Below are 17,221 nucleotides of genomic sequence, written 5' to 3' on the forward strand. Positions count from 1 at the left end.
TCTACCTTGCTCCCAGTCTCTCCAAGACAAGCTAAGTTTTTGTTTGATCATTTTTTGATTATCAGTGTTCATTATGTTTTTAGTCCAGCTCGCTAAAATGTGATTTCCTCGCTTGCTGGTTGCTCTAGGGGACTGAGTTTCTCCCCCCACACCGTTAGTTGGTGTGGGGGTTCTTGAAATCTCAGAGTGGATATTTTGTAAGGGTTTTTTACTGACCGCATAGATTCCCTTTTCTATTTTCTGCTATCTAGTATTAGTGGGCCTCATTTGCTGAATCTGCTTTCACCCCTGTGTATGTGCCTTCCTCTTACCTCACCGTTATTATCTGTTGGGGGCTTCTATATCTTTGGGGATTATTTCTCTGGAGGCAAGAGAGAAGACCTTTCTCTCTAGGGGTAGTTAGTTCCTCAGGCTGGCTCGAGACGTCTAGGATTTTTAGGCACGTTCACCGGCTACATCTAGTGTGTTTGGATAGGTTCAGATTTGCGGTCAGTCCAGTTTGCCACCTCCCTAGAGCTTGTCTTATGTTTGTTACTTAGCTGGAGTAATTTGTGATCCTCAACCACTAAGGATCATAACAGTATAGCAGGCCCAAAAAGTGTTTAATGCATCGCAGAAGTGGGATAAAAAGAAGACCTGAGTACATTTTTTTTTTTTCCTCCCGCTTTTCCTTTGCTGCAGTCTGTTTAGCTTCTTTCATCCCCTTGAACTCTGGGTGGTTTTGAGCTCAGCTGCAGACATGAATGTTCAGACTCTGACTTCTAGTGTGGATCATCTTACTGCACGGGTGCAAAGTATTCAGGATTTTGTTATTCATAGCCCTATGTCAGAACCAAAGATACCCATTCCTGAGTTGTTTTCTGGAGATAGATCTAGGTTTCTAAATTTTAAGAATAATTGTAAGTTATTTCTATCTCTGAGACCTCGTTCCTCTGGTGATTCCGCTCAGCAAGTTAAAATTGTTATCTCCTTGTTGCGCGGCGACCCTCAAGATTGGGCTTTCTCTCTGGCGCCAGGAGATCCTGCATTGCTTAATGTGGATGCATTTTTTCTGGCTCTTGGACTGCTTTATGAGGAGCCTAATCTTGAGAATCAGGCAGAAAAAGCGTTGCTGGCTATCTCTCAGGGTCAGGATGAAGCAGAGGTGTATTGTCAAAAATTTCGGAAATGGTCGGTGCTTACTCAATGGAATGAGTGTGCCCTGGCTGTAAATTTCAGAGAAGGTCTTTCTGAGGCCGTTAAGAATGTTATGGTGGGGTTTCCCACCCCTGCAAGTCTGAGTGATTCTATGGCTTTAGCCATTCAGGTTGATCGGCGTTTGCGGGAGCGCAAATCTGCTCATCCTTTGGCAGTATTTTCCGAACAGAGACCTGAGTCTATGCAATGTGACCGAACTCTGACCAGAATTGAGCGACAAAGTCATAGACGTCAAAATGGGTTGTGCTTTTACTGTGGTGATTCTACTCATGTTATCTCAGCATGCTCTAAACGCTTAAAAAAGAAATCTAAACCTGTCACCATTGGTACTATACAGCCTAAATTTATTTTGTCTGTCACTTTGATTTGTTCTTTGTCGTCCTACCCGGTTATGGCTTTTGTGGATTCGGGTGCTGCCCTGAATCTGATGGATTTGTCGTTTGCCAGGCGCTGTGGTTTTGTCCTGGAGCCTTTGGAATTTCCTATTCCTCTGAGGGGAATTGATGCTACGCCATTGGCTGAGAATAAGCCTCAGTATTGGACGCAAATGACCATGTGCATGACTCCCGTACATCAGGAGGTGATTCGCTTTCTTGTTCTGCATAATTTGCATGATATTGTCGTTTTGGGTCTGCCATGGCTGCAAGCTCATAATCCAGTTTTAGATTGGAAAGCTATGTCTGTGTCAAGTTGGGGTTGTCAGGGAATTCATGGCGATACTCCGTTGGTGTCTATTGCTTCTTCCACTCCTTCTGAGGTCCCTGAGTTTTTGTCTGACTACCAGGATGTATTTGATGAGCCCAGGTCCTGTGCCCTGCCTCCTCATAGGGATTGTGACTGTGCTATAAATTTAATTCCTGGTAGTAAATTCCCTAAGGGACGACTTTTTAATTTGTCTATACCAGAGCATGCCGCGATGCGGAGTTATATAAAGGAGTCTCTGGAGAAGGGACATATTCGCCCATCCTCTTCCCCTCTTGGTGCAGGTTTTTTTTTTGTGGCCAAGAAGGACGGTTCTTTGAGACCTTGTATAGATTATGGTCTTCTGAATAAAATCACAGTCAAATTTCAGTATCCTTTGCCACTATTGTCTGATTTGTTTGCTCGGATTAAGGGTGCCAGTTGGTTCACCAAGATAGATCTCCGTGGTGCGTATAACCTTGTGCGCATTAAGCAGGGAGATGAATGGAAAACAGCATTTAATACGCCCGAAGGCCATTTTGAGTACTTGGTGATGCCTTTTGGACTCTCTAATGCTCCTTCTGTGTTTCAGTCCTTCATGCATGACATCTTCCGAGAATATCTGGATAAATTTATGATTGTTTATCTGGATGACATTTTGGTCTTTTCTGATGATTGGGAGTCCCATGTGAAGCAGGTCAGGATGGTGTTTCAGGTCCTGCGTGCTAATGCTTTATTTGTGAAGGGCTCAAAATGCCTCTTCGGAGTACAGAAGGTCTCCTTTTTGGGTTTTATTTTTTCTCCTTCTACTGTGGAGATGGACCCAGTCAAGGTCCAGGCTATTCATGACTGGACTCAGCCCACGTCTGTTAAGAGTCTTCAGAAGTTCTTGGGTTTTGCTACTTTTTACCGTCGTTTCATCGCTAATTTTTCTAGCGTGGTTAAACCTTTGACGGATTTGACCAAGAAGGGTTCTGATGTGACTAATTGGTCTCCTGCGGCCGTGGAGGCCTTTCGGGAGCTGTAGCACCGGTTTTCTTCAGCTCCAGTCTTATGTCAGCCAGATGTCTCTCTCCCCTTCCAGGTCGAGGTTGATGCTTCTGAGATTGGAGCAGGGGCTGTTTTGTCGCAGAGAAGCTCTGATGGCTCTGTGATGAAGCCATGTGCTTTCTTTTCAAGAAAGTTTTCGCCTGCCGAGCGGAATTATGATGTTGGTAATCGGGAGTTGTTGGCTATGAAGTGGGCATTTGAGGAGTGGCGACATTGGCTCGAAGGAGCTAAACATCGTGTGGTGGTCTTGACTGATCACAAAAATCTGATTTACCTTGAATCTGCCAAGCGCCTGAATCCTAGACAGGCTCGTTGGTCGTTGTTTTTCTCCCGTTTCAACTTCGTGGTCTCATACCTGCCTGGTTCGAAAAACGTGAAAGCTGATGCTCTTTCTAGGAGTTTTGTGCCCGACTCTCCGGGAGATTCTGAGCCGGCTGGTATTCTCAGAGAGGGAGTGATTTTGTCTGCCATTTCCCCAGATTTGCGACAAGTGCTGCAGAAATTTCAGGCGGATAGACCTGACCGTTGTCCACCAGAGAGACTGTTTGTCCCGGATAGATGGACCAGCAGAGTTATTTCCGAGGTTCATTCTTCGGTGTTGGCGGGTCATCCTGGGATTTTTGGTACCAGAGATTTGGTGGCTAGGTCCTTCTGGTGGCCTTCCTTGTCGCGGGATGTGCGTTCCTTTGTGCAGTCTTGTGGGATTTGTGCTCGGGCTAAGCCTTGCTGTTCTCGTGCCAGTGGTTTGCTTTTGCCTTTGCCTGTTTCGAAAAGGCCTTGGACGCACATTTCCATGGATTTTATTTCGGATCTTCCGGTCTCTCAGAGAATGTCGGTCATCTGGGTGGTGTGTGATCGTTTTTCCAAGATGGTCCATTTGGTGCCCTTGCCTAAGTTGCCTTCTTCCTCCGATTTGGTTCCTCTATTTTTTCAGAATGTGGTTCGCTTGCACGGCATTCCTGAGAATATTGTGTCTGATAGAGGATCCCAGTTTGTGTCCAGGTTTTGGTGGACTTTTTGTGCTAAGATGGGCATTGATTTGTCTTTTTCGTCGGCCTTCCATCCTCAGACTAATGGCCAAACCGAGCGAACTAATCAGACGTTGGAAACTTATTTGAGATGTTTTGTTTCTGCTGATCAGTATGATTGGGTGACTTTTTTGCCATTGGCCGAGTTTGCCCTTAATAATCGGGCTAGTTCTGCTACTTTGGTTTCGCCTTTTTTCTGCAATTCTGGTTTCCATCCTCGTTTTTCCTCGAGTCAGGTTGAGCCTTCTGACTGTCCTGGGGTGGATTCTGTGGTGGATAGGTTGCAGCAGATTTGGAACCATGTGGTGGACAATTTGAGGTTGTCACAGGAGAAGGCTCAGCGCTCTGCCAACCGCCGCCGCGGTGTGGGTCCCCGACTTCGTGTTGGGGATTTGGTGTGGCTGTCTTCTCGGTATGTTCCTATGAAGGTCTCCTCTCCTAAATTCAAGCCTCGCTTCATCGGTCCTTATAAGATCTTGGAAATCCTTAACCCGGTGTCTTTTCGTTTGGATCTCCCAGCATCGTTTGCCATTCATAATGTGTTCCATAGGGCTTTGTTGCGGAGGTATGTGGTACCTGTGGTTCCTTCTGTTGAGCCTCCTGCTCCGGTGCTGGTCGAGGGCGAATTGGAGTACGTGGTGGAGAAGATTTTGGATTCTCGTATCTCTAGACGGAGGCTTCAGTATTTGGTTAAGTGGAAGGGCTATGGTCAGGAGGATAATTCCTGGGTTGTCGCCTCTGATCATGCGGCCGATTTGGTTCGTGCCTTCCACGCGGCTCATCCTGATCGCCCTGGGGGTCTTGATGAGGGGTTCGGTGACCCCTCCTCAAGGGGGGGGGTACTGTTGTGAATTCTATTTTTGGGCTCCCTCTAGTGGTCACAAGCGGTACTGTGTAGTGTTGTCTTTCTGCAGGTTGGCTGCTTCAGCTGGTTCGTTATCCTTGGTTGGTTTCCTATTTAGCTCACCTGGAGACTCAGTTCCTTGCCTGCTATCAATGTATTCAGTGCTCTTCAGATTCCTTGTGTCTACCTTACTCCCAGTCTCTCCAAGACAAGCTAAGTTTTTGTTTGATCATTTTTTGATTATCAGTGTTCATTTTGTTTTTAGTCCAGCTCGCTAAAATGTGATTTCCTTGCTTGCTGGTTGCTCTAGGGGACTGAGTTTCTCCCCCCACACCGTTAGTTGGTGTGGGGGTTCTTGAAATCTCAGAGTGGATATTTTGTAAGGGTTTTTTACTGACCGCATAGATTCCCTTTTCTATTTTCTGCTATCTAGTATTAGTGGGCCTCATTTGCTGAATCTGCTTTCACCCCTGTGTATGTGCCTTCCTCTTACCTCACTGTTATTATCTGTTGGGGGCTTCTATATCTTTGGGGATTATTTCTCTGGAGGCAAGAGAGGTCTTTTCTTTCTCTCTAGGGGTAGTTAGTTCCTCAGGCTGGCTCGAGACGTCTAGGATTTTTAGGCACGTTCACCGGCTACTTCTAGTGTGTTTGGATAGGTTCAGATTTGCGGTCAGTCCAGTTTGCCACCTCCCTAGAGCTTGTCTTATGTTTGTTACTTAGCTGGAGTAATTTGTGATCCTCAACCACTAAGGATCATAACACTAGGCCACTCCAGGACCTTGAAATGCTTCTTACGAAGCCACTCCTTCGTTGCCCTGGCGGTGTGCTTTGGATCATTGTCATGTTGAAAGACCCAGCCACGTTTCATCTTCAATGCCCTTGCTGATGGAAGGAGGTTTGCACTCAAAATCTCACGATACATGGCCCCATTCATTCTTTCATGTACCCGGATCAGTCGTCCTGGCCCCTTTGCAGAGAAACAGCCCCAAAGCATGATGTTTCCACCACCATGCTTTACAGTAGGTATGGTGTTTGATGGATGCAACTCAGTATTCTTTTTCCTCCAAACACGACAAGTTGTGTTTCTACCAAACAGTTCCAGTTTGGTTTCATCAGACCATAGGACATTCTCCCAAAACTCCTCTGGATCATCAAAATGCTCTCTAGCAAACTTCAGACGGGCCCGGCAATGTACTGGCTTAAGCAGTGGGACACATCTGGCACTGCAGGATCTGAGTCCATGGTGGCGTAGTGTGTTACTTATGGTAGGCCTTGTTACATTGGTCCCAGCTCTCTGCAGTTCATTCACTAGGTCCCCCCGCGTGGTTCTGGGATTTTTGCTCACCGTTCTTGTGATCATTCTGACCCCACGGGGTGGGATTTTGCGTGGAGCCCCAGATCGAGGGAGATTATCAGTGGTCTTGAATGTCTTCCATTTTCTAATTATTGCACCCACTGTTGATTTCTTCACTCCAAGCTGGTTGGCTATTGCAGATTCAGTCTTCCCAGCCTGGTGCAGGGCTACAATTTTGTTTCTGGTGTCCTTTGACAGCTCTTTGGTCTTCACCATAGTGGAGTTTGGAGTCAGACTGTTTGAGGGTGTGCACAGGTGTCTTTTTATACTGATAACAAGTTTAAACAGGTGCCATTACTACAGGTAATGAGTGGAGGAAAGAGGAGACTCTTAAAGAAGAAGTTACAGGTCTGTGAGAGCCAGAAATCTTGATTGTTTGTTTCTGACCAAATACTTATTTTCCACCATAATATGCAAATAAAATGATAAAAAAACAGACAATGTGATTTTCTGGATTTTTTTGTCTCAGTTTGTCTCCCATAGTTGAGGTCTACCTATGATGTAAATTACAGACGCCTCTCATCTTTTTAAGTGGTGGAACTTGCACTATTGCTGACTGACTAAATACTTTTTTGCCCCACTGTGTGTATATATATATATATATATATATATATATATATATATATATATATATATATATATATATATATATATACATATTTCACCACAGATATTATAAGGGGTCCAGAATACAGTTAAGCAAAAATATTTGCAGGACCCTCCTCCGGTGTGCACATTAATATTCTGTGGCAGCCAGACAAGGCAGTGCAGACTTCCTCCATTGGCACCAAGTGGGCATCTCTTGTAATTACTATGCCTTCCGCATCATCATGACATTGTGGAGGCCTCATATATGCCAAAGGTGCCCATGATTGTGGCATTTGAGTGTGTGATGAGGAAGTTTCAGGTCCAACTGAAACAGAGCAAATTGTTTTGTTCAACTGTAGTTCGGAATGATTTTTGTGTATTAGCCGTAGTTGCTTACAAACAGCTTCCATATTCTGGTGTGGACCTGATTGTCCATGGGTTTCATGAATGGAGCTGCAGGTAATATGTATGATATGCCAGAGATTGTCAATATTTGTTTGTTTGTAATTCTGCAACGATCAGATGCTAAATAAAAAACTGTTGTCACGTGGCTTATGTTCGGTTTGTCAGAAAAAGTCTTCATCCCATCTTGCTTTGTCACATATGGAAATGTTGCAATTTGGAGAGAGTCTTGTTTTACTACAAAAAGTTCCCCTACATAATAAGTACATGTGGGACTTCCGTAACAGCTTGCTAACAAAGATTAGGAAAAGGAAAAAAAAATCAGTACTCATTACCCTGAAGAAGATGGTGAAGTTTTGCAATTGTTCGGTTCGCCCCAATGTTCTCTTTAAAGGGAGTCTGTCACCGGGTTTTGGCTAACACCATCTGAAATTAGCTTGATGTAGTGGCAAAGACCCTGATTCTAGCGATGTATTGCTTGCTGTAGTTTTGCTGCAGATTTAGCCGATCTCTGAGGGTATGTGCACACGTCAGGATTTCTTGCAGAAATTTTCCTGACAAAAACCGGACATTTCTGCCAGAAATCCGCATGCGTTTTTTTCACGTTTTTTTATGTGTTTTTGACGCGTTTTTTGTGCGTTTTTTGTGCGTTTTTTCCCAAATGCATAGAATAGCGGGAAAAATGCAGAAAATCCGCAAAATTAATGAACATGATGCTTTTTTTTACCGCGATGCGTTTTTTTCGCGGAAAAACGCATCAATGTGCACAAAACATGCAGAATGCATTCTAAATGATAGAATGCATAATGTATGCGTTTTTAATGAGTTTTTTATAGCGTTTTTAGCGCAAAAAAACCTGAACGTGTGCACATAGCCTGAATGTTGCTCTATCTTATCTCAGCACAGGATAATTTTTTAACACATCCAATTGTAAAATGTATTTTTATTCCAAGATCTATTAATTAAAATGTACTTTGTTTGTAGGAAAACCCATTTAAGTACTTGTTGTGTAAAGTAATAAATTGGAAACAAAACAGTCCAAGTAACTTTTCATGCAATTAGATATGTTTTATGCCATTTCAGGCCGATGAGACATGTAAATGCAATGGATGGAAGAACCCCAATCCTCCTCCCACACCACCCAGAATGGATTTTCAGCAGACAGTTGTGAGTCTCACAGAGCCCTGTCGTAGTTGTGCTCACACTCTTGGTAAGAAAAATGTGCTATTATGTATTAGAAATAGAATTAATATTAGAACTCCTTCCCATTTTTTATATTCCATAGGCCATGGGTCCCCAACCTGTGTCTCGGGAACCAAATGTGGCTCACCGGCCCATGATTTTGGCTCGCGGCTGTCTGCCAACTTGGTGCATTAGCACAATGTCTAGCCAACTGCTATCAAGAGCAGGTCTCCAGATGGTAACTTCTGTGAGTGAACCCACACAGAAGAACAGATCTGGATGTGCACATACTGTCAAGTGGGGGATTAACATGGTAATCTGGATACAGTATGATAGTTCTCTTTAAAGGGGTGTTGATGCTGGATGCAGTAGTTTGGTGGGAGTTCTTAATACAAGAATTCCAAATAGGGGTAAGTTGGGAATGTAAGTAAACTGCCTAGAAGGGATTTTTTTGTGGGTAGAGGGAGACTCTGGTGACTCCTCAATGGTGGATGGAGGGTACATTGGTTCACAGCTATGTCTCAGAACTGAATGTCAAAGTAAGAAAGTTTGGGGACTACCGTCTTAGGCTTTCCCATTGTATAAATAATAAAATAAGCTGTATTCGCCCACTTCTTTGGGTCCTTGTTGACAGGCTGTGTTAACATCATGAGTATGGTTCACATTACTGCTGCAGTCAATCACTTGGCACAGTGGTGATATAGTCGACATGAGACCTCTGAACCCAGTTATGTGCCATGTAGTTGTGACGCCACTGCTACAGCCCATCAATAAGGATTGGGGGGCAATACTGCACTTGCCAATGGAATAAACATCAATTATTGGAAAACCTCTTGAACCTGATAACCAGGATGAATAAACTAATTCGAACCTAGACAGTTTAGATGTAACAAAATGAATATAGCTCGTAGACTTAAGTTGGTCAAACACTTAAGGCCCCTTATACATTAGATTAAAGAGGTTTTCCACTACTAATTTCATCCCTTCTCTTACGTTCTAACTCTTTCTAACAATCATTTTTCTAATATACTCCAATTACCTTCCCGGCTCTTGTAAGTTCATCTCTATGTGGGTCATCTAGTCTTCTGTTGTGATTCTGCCTCTGCTACTTCCGGTCAGGAAACCAGAATCAGACTTACTGAGTAGCGCACATCATTGGTGGGAGCCGGCCTACCCTACCTCTGTGAGTGACAGCAGTCTAAGATGCATGCTCAGATCAAACTTCACTCTCCTCCTCTTCCACCTTTTCAGCTGACAAACGCTGCGATGTGCTGCTTGTTATTAGAAAGCAAATCACATGGCTTGTCAGCTGAAGGGCCGGCATTCAAAGCTTCGGCAAAGTCCGTCTGCACCATGCATAACTAAGCTAAGATCAGACTTCACTCTCCTCCTTTGCCTGAATCCTGCCGAAGCTTTGAAGTGCCATCTCTACAGCTGACAAGCCCTGCAATATACTTTCTAAGAGCAAGTTGAAGGCACGGCATTCTAAAGCATCCGTGTGAAATTGTAAAATTGTAACAAGTTTAGTTACTCTTTTAGCAGAACTGTAAAACAATAGTTAGCTGAAATGGTCATTTTGGCTGACTTTTGTCTTTTGGGTGGGGCCAATATTGGGACTACACAATTATTAGACAATTTGGATTTTTTATGATAAATTTTATTACTGAACAACTATAGTGCTGTTGGTCAATCAAACAAACCTGAATATTTAAGAAAGTAAAAGTGAACTTTTGTCTTTCTTAGGAGAATATCTATGTGTGCTGGATTATTGGGCAACTAAAGCATAGAGTTTCAACTAATACAACTAGAGCACAACAAACCTCATCCTACGTGCATCACCCCCAGCCTCTTCTGAAGAGTAAGCGCTATGTCAGCCATGGATAGCCTCACAATGTAATGACGTCACAGGGTCTACTAATCAGAAGAGGCACTGGGGATTCCACAGGTAGTGGAGGTTCATAGTGCTCCAGTCCGGCAGCCATGGACTACCAACATGGCCACTGGACCAGAGTCCTGCAAATCTTTTTGACAAACTCTGTTAGGCTGGTTTCACATTTGCGTTTTTTTTTCTATATTTAACATTAAAAACGCATGCGTTTTTTTTATATGCGTTTTGCCGCTTTTGACGACGCATGCGTCGTTTCTATGCTTGCGTTTGGTTGCAGAAATGCAACATGTAGTAATTTCTAGAGGCATTTTTTCGCCGCAAAAAAAGCAGGCATTTTTTTGCCGCAAAAAAACGTATTGCTGTCTATGTAAACGCATGCGTTTTTAAGCACATGCGTTTGGTTGCGTTTTAAACGCATGCGTTTCAATAGAAAAAAACAAGAATACACACTGATAAGCCACCCCCCACCATCAAGGTGATAAAGGGATCCAAACCCTAACCCTACCCCTAACCCTAGGGATCCTAACCCTAACTCTAGGGATCCTAACCCTAACCCTAGGGATCCTAACCCTAACCCCAACCCTAGCTATTTCTATTTATAGTGGGTTTTCTAGATGATTTTGATGATTGGCAGCTGTCACACACTTCTCAGCATGCGTTTCAAAAACGCAAACGCAGGAAAAAACGCATGTAAACGCATCAAAACACCGCGTTTTTTTTACCGCATGAGAAAACGCATGCGTCTAAAAAACGCAGCGTTTGCACGCGTTTACATGCGTTTTTTTCACCACCTGGGTTTGCGTTTTAAATGCTGCGTTTTTAAACGCAAATGTGAAACTAGCCTTAGACAGTTAACATTTATCCAGATGTTCCAACATTAATCTTACCTTACTAAACCTTACTGTCTTTCAGCATCACATGTTTCCCATTTAGAGAATGTCTCAGAAGAGGAAATTAATAGACTCCTGGGGATTGCGCTTGATGTGGAATATTTGTTCACTTGTGTTCACAAGGAAGAAGATGCTGATACCAAACAAGTCTATTTCTATCTCTTTAAGGTACTGTGAGACTTCCAAAATCCAGTGTTGTTAAATAAACTGTTCAACTTTGGGGGATTTTTTTTTTCTTGCTAAAATGCATAAATTTGGGACTATAAATTATTTTTGCTATCGTGTTTCATTAAAAACTTTGCACCATTTGACTTTTACAGGCTTTGTTTCCTGCACAGTCAACTTTGTTGTGGTCTGTGGTCATAAAACAGCTGAGAGGTTCCCAGTAAAAAAGAGTTACAAACTCTCCTGTCAGATCTTTAGTACAAGCTCACCCATTGATCCTAAGCCTATAGAGGGGAAATGGTGCAACTTGTTTAATGAAGCAAATCGCAAAACTGATCTCTTGCCCCAAATACATGCAAATAAGTAAAATAAAGTGTCCTCTTTACAGATGCTTTTACACAGATTAGTATTTGTCTTCTGTACTCCTTCATCTACAACGTTTCCAAATTCTGATATCCTTGTAAATAAAGGCATAGGTGTGTTATATGGGAATTATAGTTTCCATCTATAAATATATGAACTTTTTATCATTGTGGTATCAGTACAGCGTTAATAGAATGTTCCCTTTATTAAAAGTTATGACGTATCCAAACGATAAGTGATTATTTGTATCCCAAGAAGAGGGCTCTGAAATACCTCTGTCTGAATGGAGTGGTGGTTGAGCATGCGCGCCACCACTCCATTCATTGTGTATGGGACTCCGGGAAATCATTGACTACAGCAGTCTGCTTGTTCTGACAATCCTATGGAAGATGAATGGAACAGTGGTATGAATGCTCAGCCACCACTTCATTCAGACAGAGGCATTTCAAAGCCATTTTTTAGGGATCGGTGGAGGTGCAAACGGTTGGATAGGAGAAAACTTTTAATCAACGGAATAGCTTTTTCATTTTACTTTAGAGCTCAGTCATTTACTGGTTTTCACATTTATTTTTTGGGGAACATTTATGCTATTTTGTAACGTGGACAAGGGATGGCCACAGGATGAGGGGTACAGCAGCAATCAGCAGACACACACAAAGATTAGATAATATAAATATTTACTAACCAGTTTGTAAACAAAAAAAAGAGGAAAGGAAGGTTGGAAAACAGTGTATAAATATCAAATAGGATGATGACATTAGTTACCCTAAATAATACTAAGTGTACACAGGTACAGTAGCAGAATTAACAGTTACAGTTATATGCAAGGGGGTCGCCCGCCAGGGCCTGGGGTACTCGGGTCCGGTCACTCTTAAAGGGAATGTCACGGTGGCTGCGACCCGGTCCGTGCCCTGGGTGCCCAGTTAAAGGGGAAGGGTCTTTTAAGGGGAATTGTGAAAGTCTATTTTCGTGACGCCACCTGTGGTTCTCGGTCAGTAAGGCCGACGCCGCTTAAAGGGGTCCTTTGGGGTGATGGTATGGCGGCTAGAGGGTGACGCTTCCCACAGGTGAAGCAGGGTCCCCAGGGCTACCAAGGTGTATGGCAGGGATGATGTGTTGTCGGTAAATAACAGAGGACTCAGGGTTGCAGTCTTTACCTGGTTTTTACTGTTGGTAGCAGGCCACAGTCCAGGGTTCCGGCAACAGGTACAGAAGGAGTCCAGGCATCCCAGAAGCAAGTGGGAATCACCTTAGCAGGTCAGGTTGGGAGCCTTCCACTTTGCGCTCACTATTAGTCCCTTACTACCTGAAGTCTCCTAATAAGGTCCTCGTTCTTTCCTGTCCTGGGACAGTACCTGTATGAAAGGCAGCTTGAGCCGTTCCTTCTGGGGTCTCTGCACGGTGACTCCAGGCTCCAGAATGCTGCTGTACCACAGGTGTTGTACGGGCAGTTTATGCATAGTCCTATGTCATGATTCCCCAATGGCATGGGAACATCAGAAACACAAAAATAACAGACTAGCTCTCGGGTGATGGAAACTCAAGCTGACCGTGACCTAAATCTACCACACAACTAACAGTAGCCAGGAAGCATTCCTACGGCTGCCTAGATGCCATGCGCCAGCCGGAGAACTAACTACGCCTGGAAGAGGAAGGAACAGACCTGGCTTACCTCTAGAGAAATTCCCCAAAGATGATAGTAGCCCCCACGTATATTAACGGTGAGTTCAGAGGAAAAGACATACACAGTATGAAGGTAGATTTAGCAAAGCGAGGTCCACTTACTAGATAGAGGAAGGATACAAAAGAGGCCTTCACGGTCAGCTGAAAAACCCTTTCAAAAAACCCATCCTGAAATTACTTTAAGACTCCTGTGTCAACTCATGACACAGGAGTGGCAATTTCAGTCCACAAGAGCTTCCAGTAACAGGAAATGACAAAACTGTAAACTGGACAAGAAAAACAAAACAATAAGGACAAGAGTCCACTTAGCTGATCAGCAGACTAGTAGCAGGAACATGCAACTGAATGACTCAGGTTACAATGATGACCGGCAAGGAAGTGACTGGAGAGCAAGGCTAAATAGGGAACTCCCAAAACTGATGGAAGCAGGTGAGCTGAGGCAGAACTGGGTTATGAGATTGTAACCATGGTAATCCAAGCACTAAAACATCATGTAAATTATACAACACGAGGAAGCGAATCATCTCCTGATGGTCTGGAGTCATACGCATAGTCACTTGCGTCCAGAACTGTGGTCTATTACAAGCCAGAGGTGTAGAATCAATACCCTTCAGAGGTATAGGAACTTCCAGAGGCTCCAAATCAAACCCACAGCGCCTGGCGAAGGACCAATCCATGAGACTCAGAGCGGCGCCAGAGTCCACATAGGCATCCACGGTAATAACTGATAATGAACAAATCAGAGTTACAGACAGAAGAAATTTAGACTGTAAAGTGCCAATAGAAACAGACTTGTCAACCTTCCTAGTACGTTTAGAGCATGCTGATATAACATGCGCGGAATCACCACAGTAGAAGCACAAGCCATTTTTGCGCCTATAATTCTGCCGCTCGCTTCTTGACAGAATTCTGTCACATTGCATTTTCTCTGGCGTCCCTTCAGAAGATACCGCCAAATGGTGCACGGGTTTGCGCTCCCGCAAACGCCGATCAATCTGAATCGCCATTGTCATGGACTCATTCAGACCTGTGGGCGTAGGAAACCCCACCATGACATCCTTAACGGCATCAGAAAGGCCCTCTCTGAAATTTGCCGCTAGGGCACACTCATTCCACTGAGTAAGCACAGACCATTTACGAAATTTTTGGCAGTATATCTCAGCTTCATCTTGCCCTTGAGACAGGGCTATTACAGCTTTTTCAGCTTGAATCTCCAAATTAGGTTCCTCATACAGCAACCCTAAAGCCAGAAAAAACGCATCCACATTGAGCAACGCAGGATCCCCTGGTGTCAATGAAAATGCCCAATTCTGAGGGTCACCTCGCAGCAAAGAAATCACAATCTTAACCTGCTGAACAGGATCTCCAGAGGAGTGAGGTCTGAGAGAAAGGAATAATTTACAATTACATTTGAAATTCAGAAACCGAGATCTATCTCCGGAAAATACCTCTGGTGTAGGAATCTTAGGTTCAGAAATAGGAGTACGTATAACATAATCTTGTAAATTCTGAACCTTCGTAGCAAGATTATTTAAACCTGCAGCCAAACTCTGAGGGTCCATCCTTAAACCGGAGAGATCAGAGCCATTCAAGGATTAGAAGGAGAAAAAGGCAAGGCTGTAAATAGAGCAGAAATACAACTGAGCCAACTAAGTAGCAAACATGAGAGGAAAAAAAAAAAAAATCTACAGACTTCTTTTACTCTCCTTTCTTCTGCCAATTACTTTAACAGCGGCCGGTCATACTGTCATGATTCCCCAATGGCATGGGAACATCAGAAACACAAAAATAACAGACTAGCTCTCGGGTGATGGAAACTCAAGCTGACCGTGACCTAAATCTACCACACAACTAACAGTAGCCAGGAAGCATTCCTACGGCTGCCTAGATGCCATGCGCCAGCCGGAGAACTAACTACGCCTGGAAGAGGAAGGAACAGACCTGGCTTACCTCTAGAGAAATTCCCCAAAGATGATAGTAGCCCCCACGTATATTAACGGTGAGTTCAGAGGAAAAGACATACACAGTATGAAGGTAGATTTAGCAAAGCGAGGTCCACTTACTAGATAGAGGAAGGATACAAAAGAGGCCTTCACGGTCAGCTGAAAAACCCTTTCAAAAAACCCATCCTGAAATTACTTTAAGACTCCTGTGTCAACTCATGACACAGGAGTGGCAATTTCAGTCCACAAGAGCTTCCAGTAACAGGAAATGACAAAACTGTAAACTGGACAAGAAAAACAAAACAATAAGGACAAGAGTCCACTTAGCTGATCAGCAGACTAGTAGCAGGAACATGCAACTGAATGACTCAGGTTACAATGATGACCGGCAAGGAAGTGACTGGAGAGCAAGGCTAAATAGGGAACTCCCAAAACTGATGGAAGCAGGTGAGCTGAGGCAGAAAAGCACACACAAGTCTCCAGTACCACCAGCCACCACCAGGGGAGCCAAAAAGCGGATCACAACAGTACCCCCCCCTTAAGGAGGGGGCACCGAACCCTCACAAGAACCGCCAGGGCGACCTGGATGAGCCCTATGAAAGGCACGAACCAAATCCGAGGCATGAACATCAGAGGCAGTTACCCAAGAATTATCTTCCTGACCATAGCCCTTCCATTTAACCAGGTACTGGAGTCTCCGCCTGGAAATACGGGAGTCCAAGATCTTCTCTATAACGTACTCCAATTCACCCTCAACCAGCACAGGAGCAGGAGGCCCAGCAGAAGGAACCACCGGCACCTCGTATCTCCGCAACAACGACCGATGGAACACATTATGGATAGCGAAAGATGCCGGAAGGTCCAAACGAAAGGAAACAGGGTTAATAATCTCCAAAATCCTATAGGGACCGATGAACCGAGGCTTAAATTTAGGAGAAGAAACCCTCATTGGGACAAAACGGGAAGACAACCACACCAAGTCCCCAACACGAAGGCGAGGACCAACCCGACGCTGGCGGTTAGCAAACCGCTGAGTCCTCTCCTGGGACAAATTCAAATTGTCCACCACTTGTTCCCAAATCCGATACAACCGATCCACCACAGCATCTACTCCAGGACAATCCGAAGACTCCACCTGACCAGAAGAAAAACGGGGATGAAACCCCGAATTGCAAAAGAAAGGGGAAACCAAAGTGTCAGAACTGGCCCGATTATTAAGAGCAAACTCCGCAAACGGCAAAAAGGCAACCCAATCATCCTGATCCGCAGACACAAAACACCTCAAATACGTCTCCAAAGATTGATTAGTTCGCTCCGTCTGGCCATTAGTCTGAGGATGGAAGGCAGACGAAAAAGACAAATCAATGCCCAACCTGGCACAGAATGCCCGCCAAAATCTAGAAACGAACTGGGTACCCCTATCAGAAATGATATTTTCAGGAATACCATGCAAGCGAACCACATTTTGAAAAAACAAAGGAACCAACTCAGACGAGGAGGGCAACTTCGGCAATGGCACCAAATGAACCATCTTAGAAAAACGGTCACACACCACCCAGATAACAGACATCCTCTGAGAGACAGGAAGATCAGAAATAAAGTCCATCGAGATGTGCGTCCAAGGCCTCTTCGGAATAGGCAAGGGCAACAACAACCCGCTAGCCCTAGAACAACAAGGCTTGGCCCGAGCACACACATCACAAGACTGCACAAAAACACGCACATCACGAGACAGAGATGGCCACCAGAAGGATCTAGCCACCAAATCCCTGGTACCAAAAATTCCAGGATGACCCGCCAGCGTAGAAGAATGAACCTCCGAGATGACTCTACTGGTCCAATCATCAGGAACAAACAGTCTACCAGGTGGACAGCGATCAGGTCTATCCGCCTGAAACTCTTGCAAAGCACTTCGCAGATCTGGGGAAATAGCGGATAATATCACCCCATCCATAAGGAT

General features: G+C 44.2%; 1 protein-coding gene across 1 annotated transcript in view; it reads left to right on the plus strand.

Moving 5' to 3' along the window:
- KAT2B (lysine acetyltransferase 2B) overlaps window positions 1-17,221 on the plus strand; it is a 128,982-nt gene that overhangs the window by 30,799 nt on the left and 80,962 nt on the right. The window contains exons 2-3 of the mRNA XM_077268888.1: window positions 8,231-8,357; window positions 11,130-11,275. Of these exons, the coding sequence (XP_077125003.1) occupies window positions 8,231-8,357; window positions 11,130-11,275 (273 nt within the window). The remainder of the gene's footprint in view (window positions 1-8,230; window positions 8,358-11,129; window positions 11,276-17,221) is intronic.

This window comes from Ranitomeya variabilis, chromosome 6, assembly GCF_051348905.1.
Source record: "Ranitomeya variabilis isolate aRanVar5 chromosome 6, aRanVar5.hap1, whole genome shotgun sequence".
NCBI classification, from domain to species: domain Eukaryota; kingdom Metazoa; phylum Chordata; class Amphibia; order Anura; family Dendrobatidae; genus Ranitomeya; species Ranitomeya variabilis.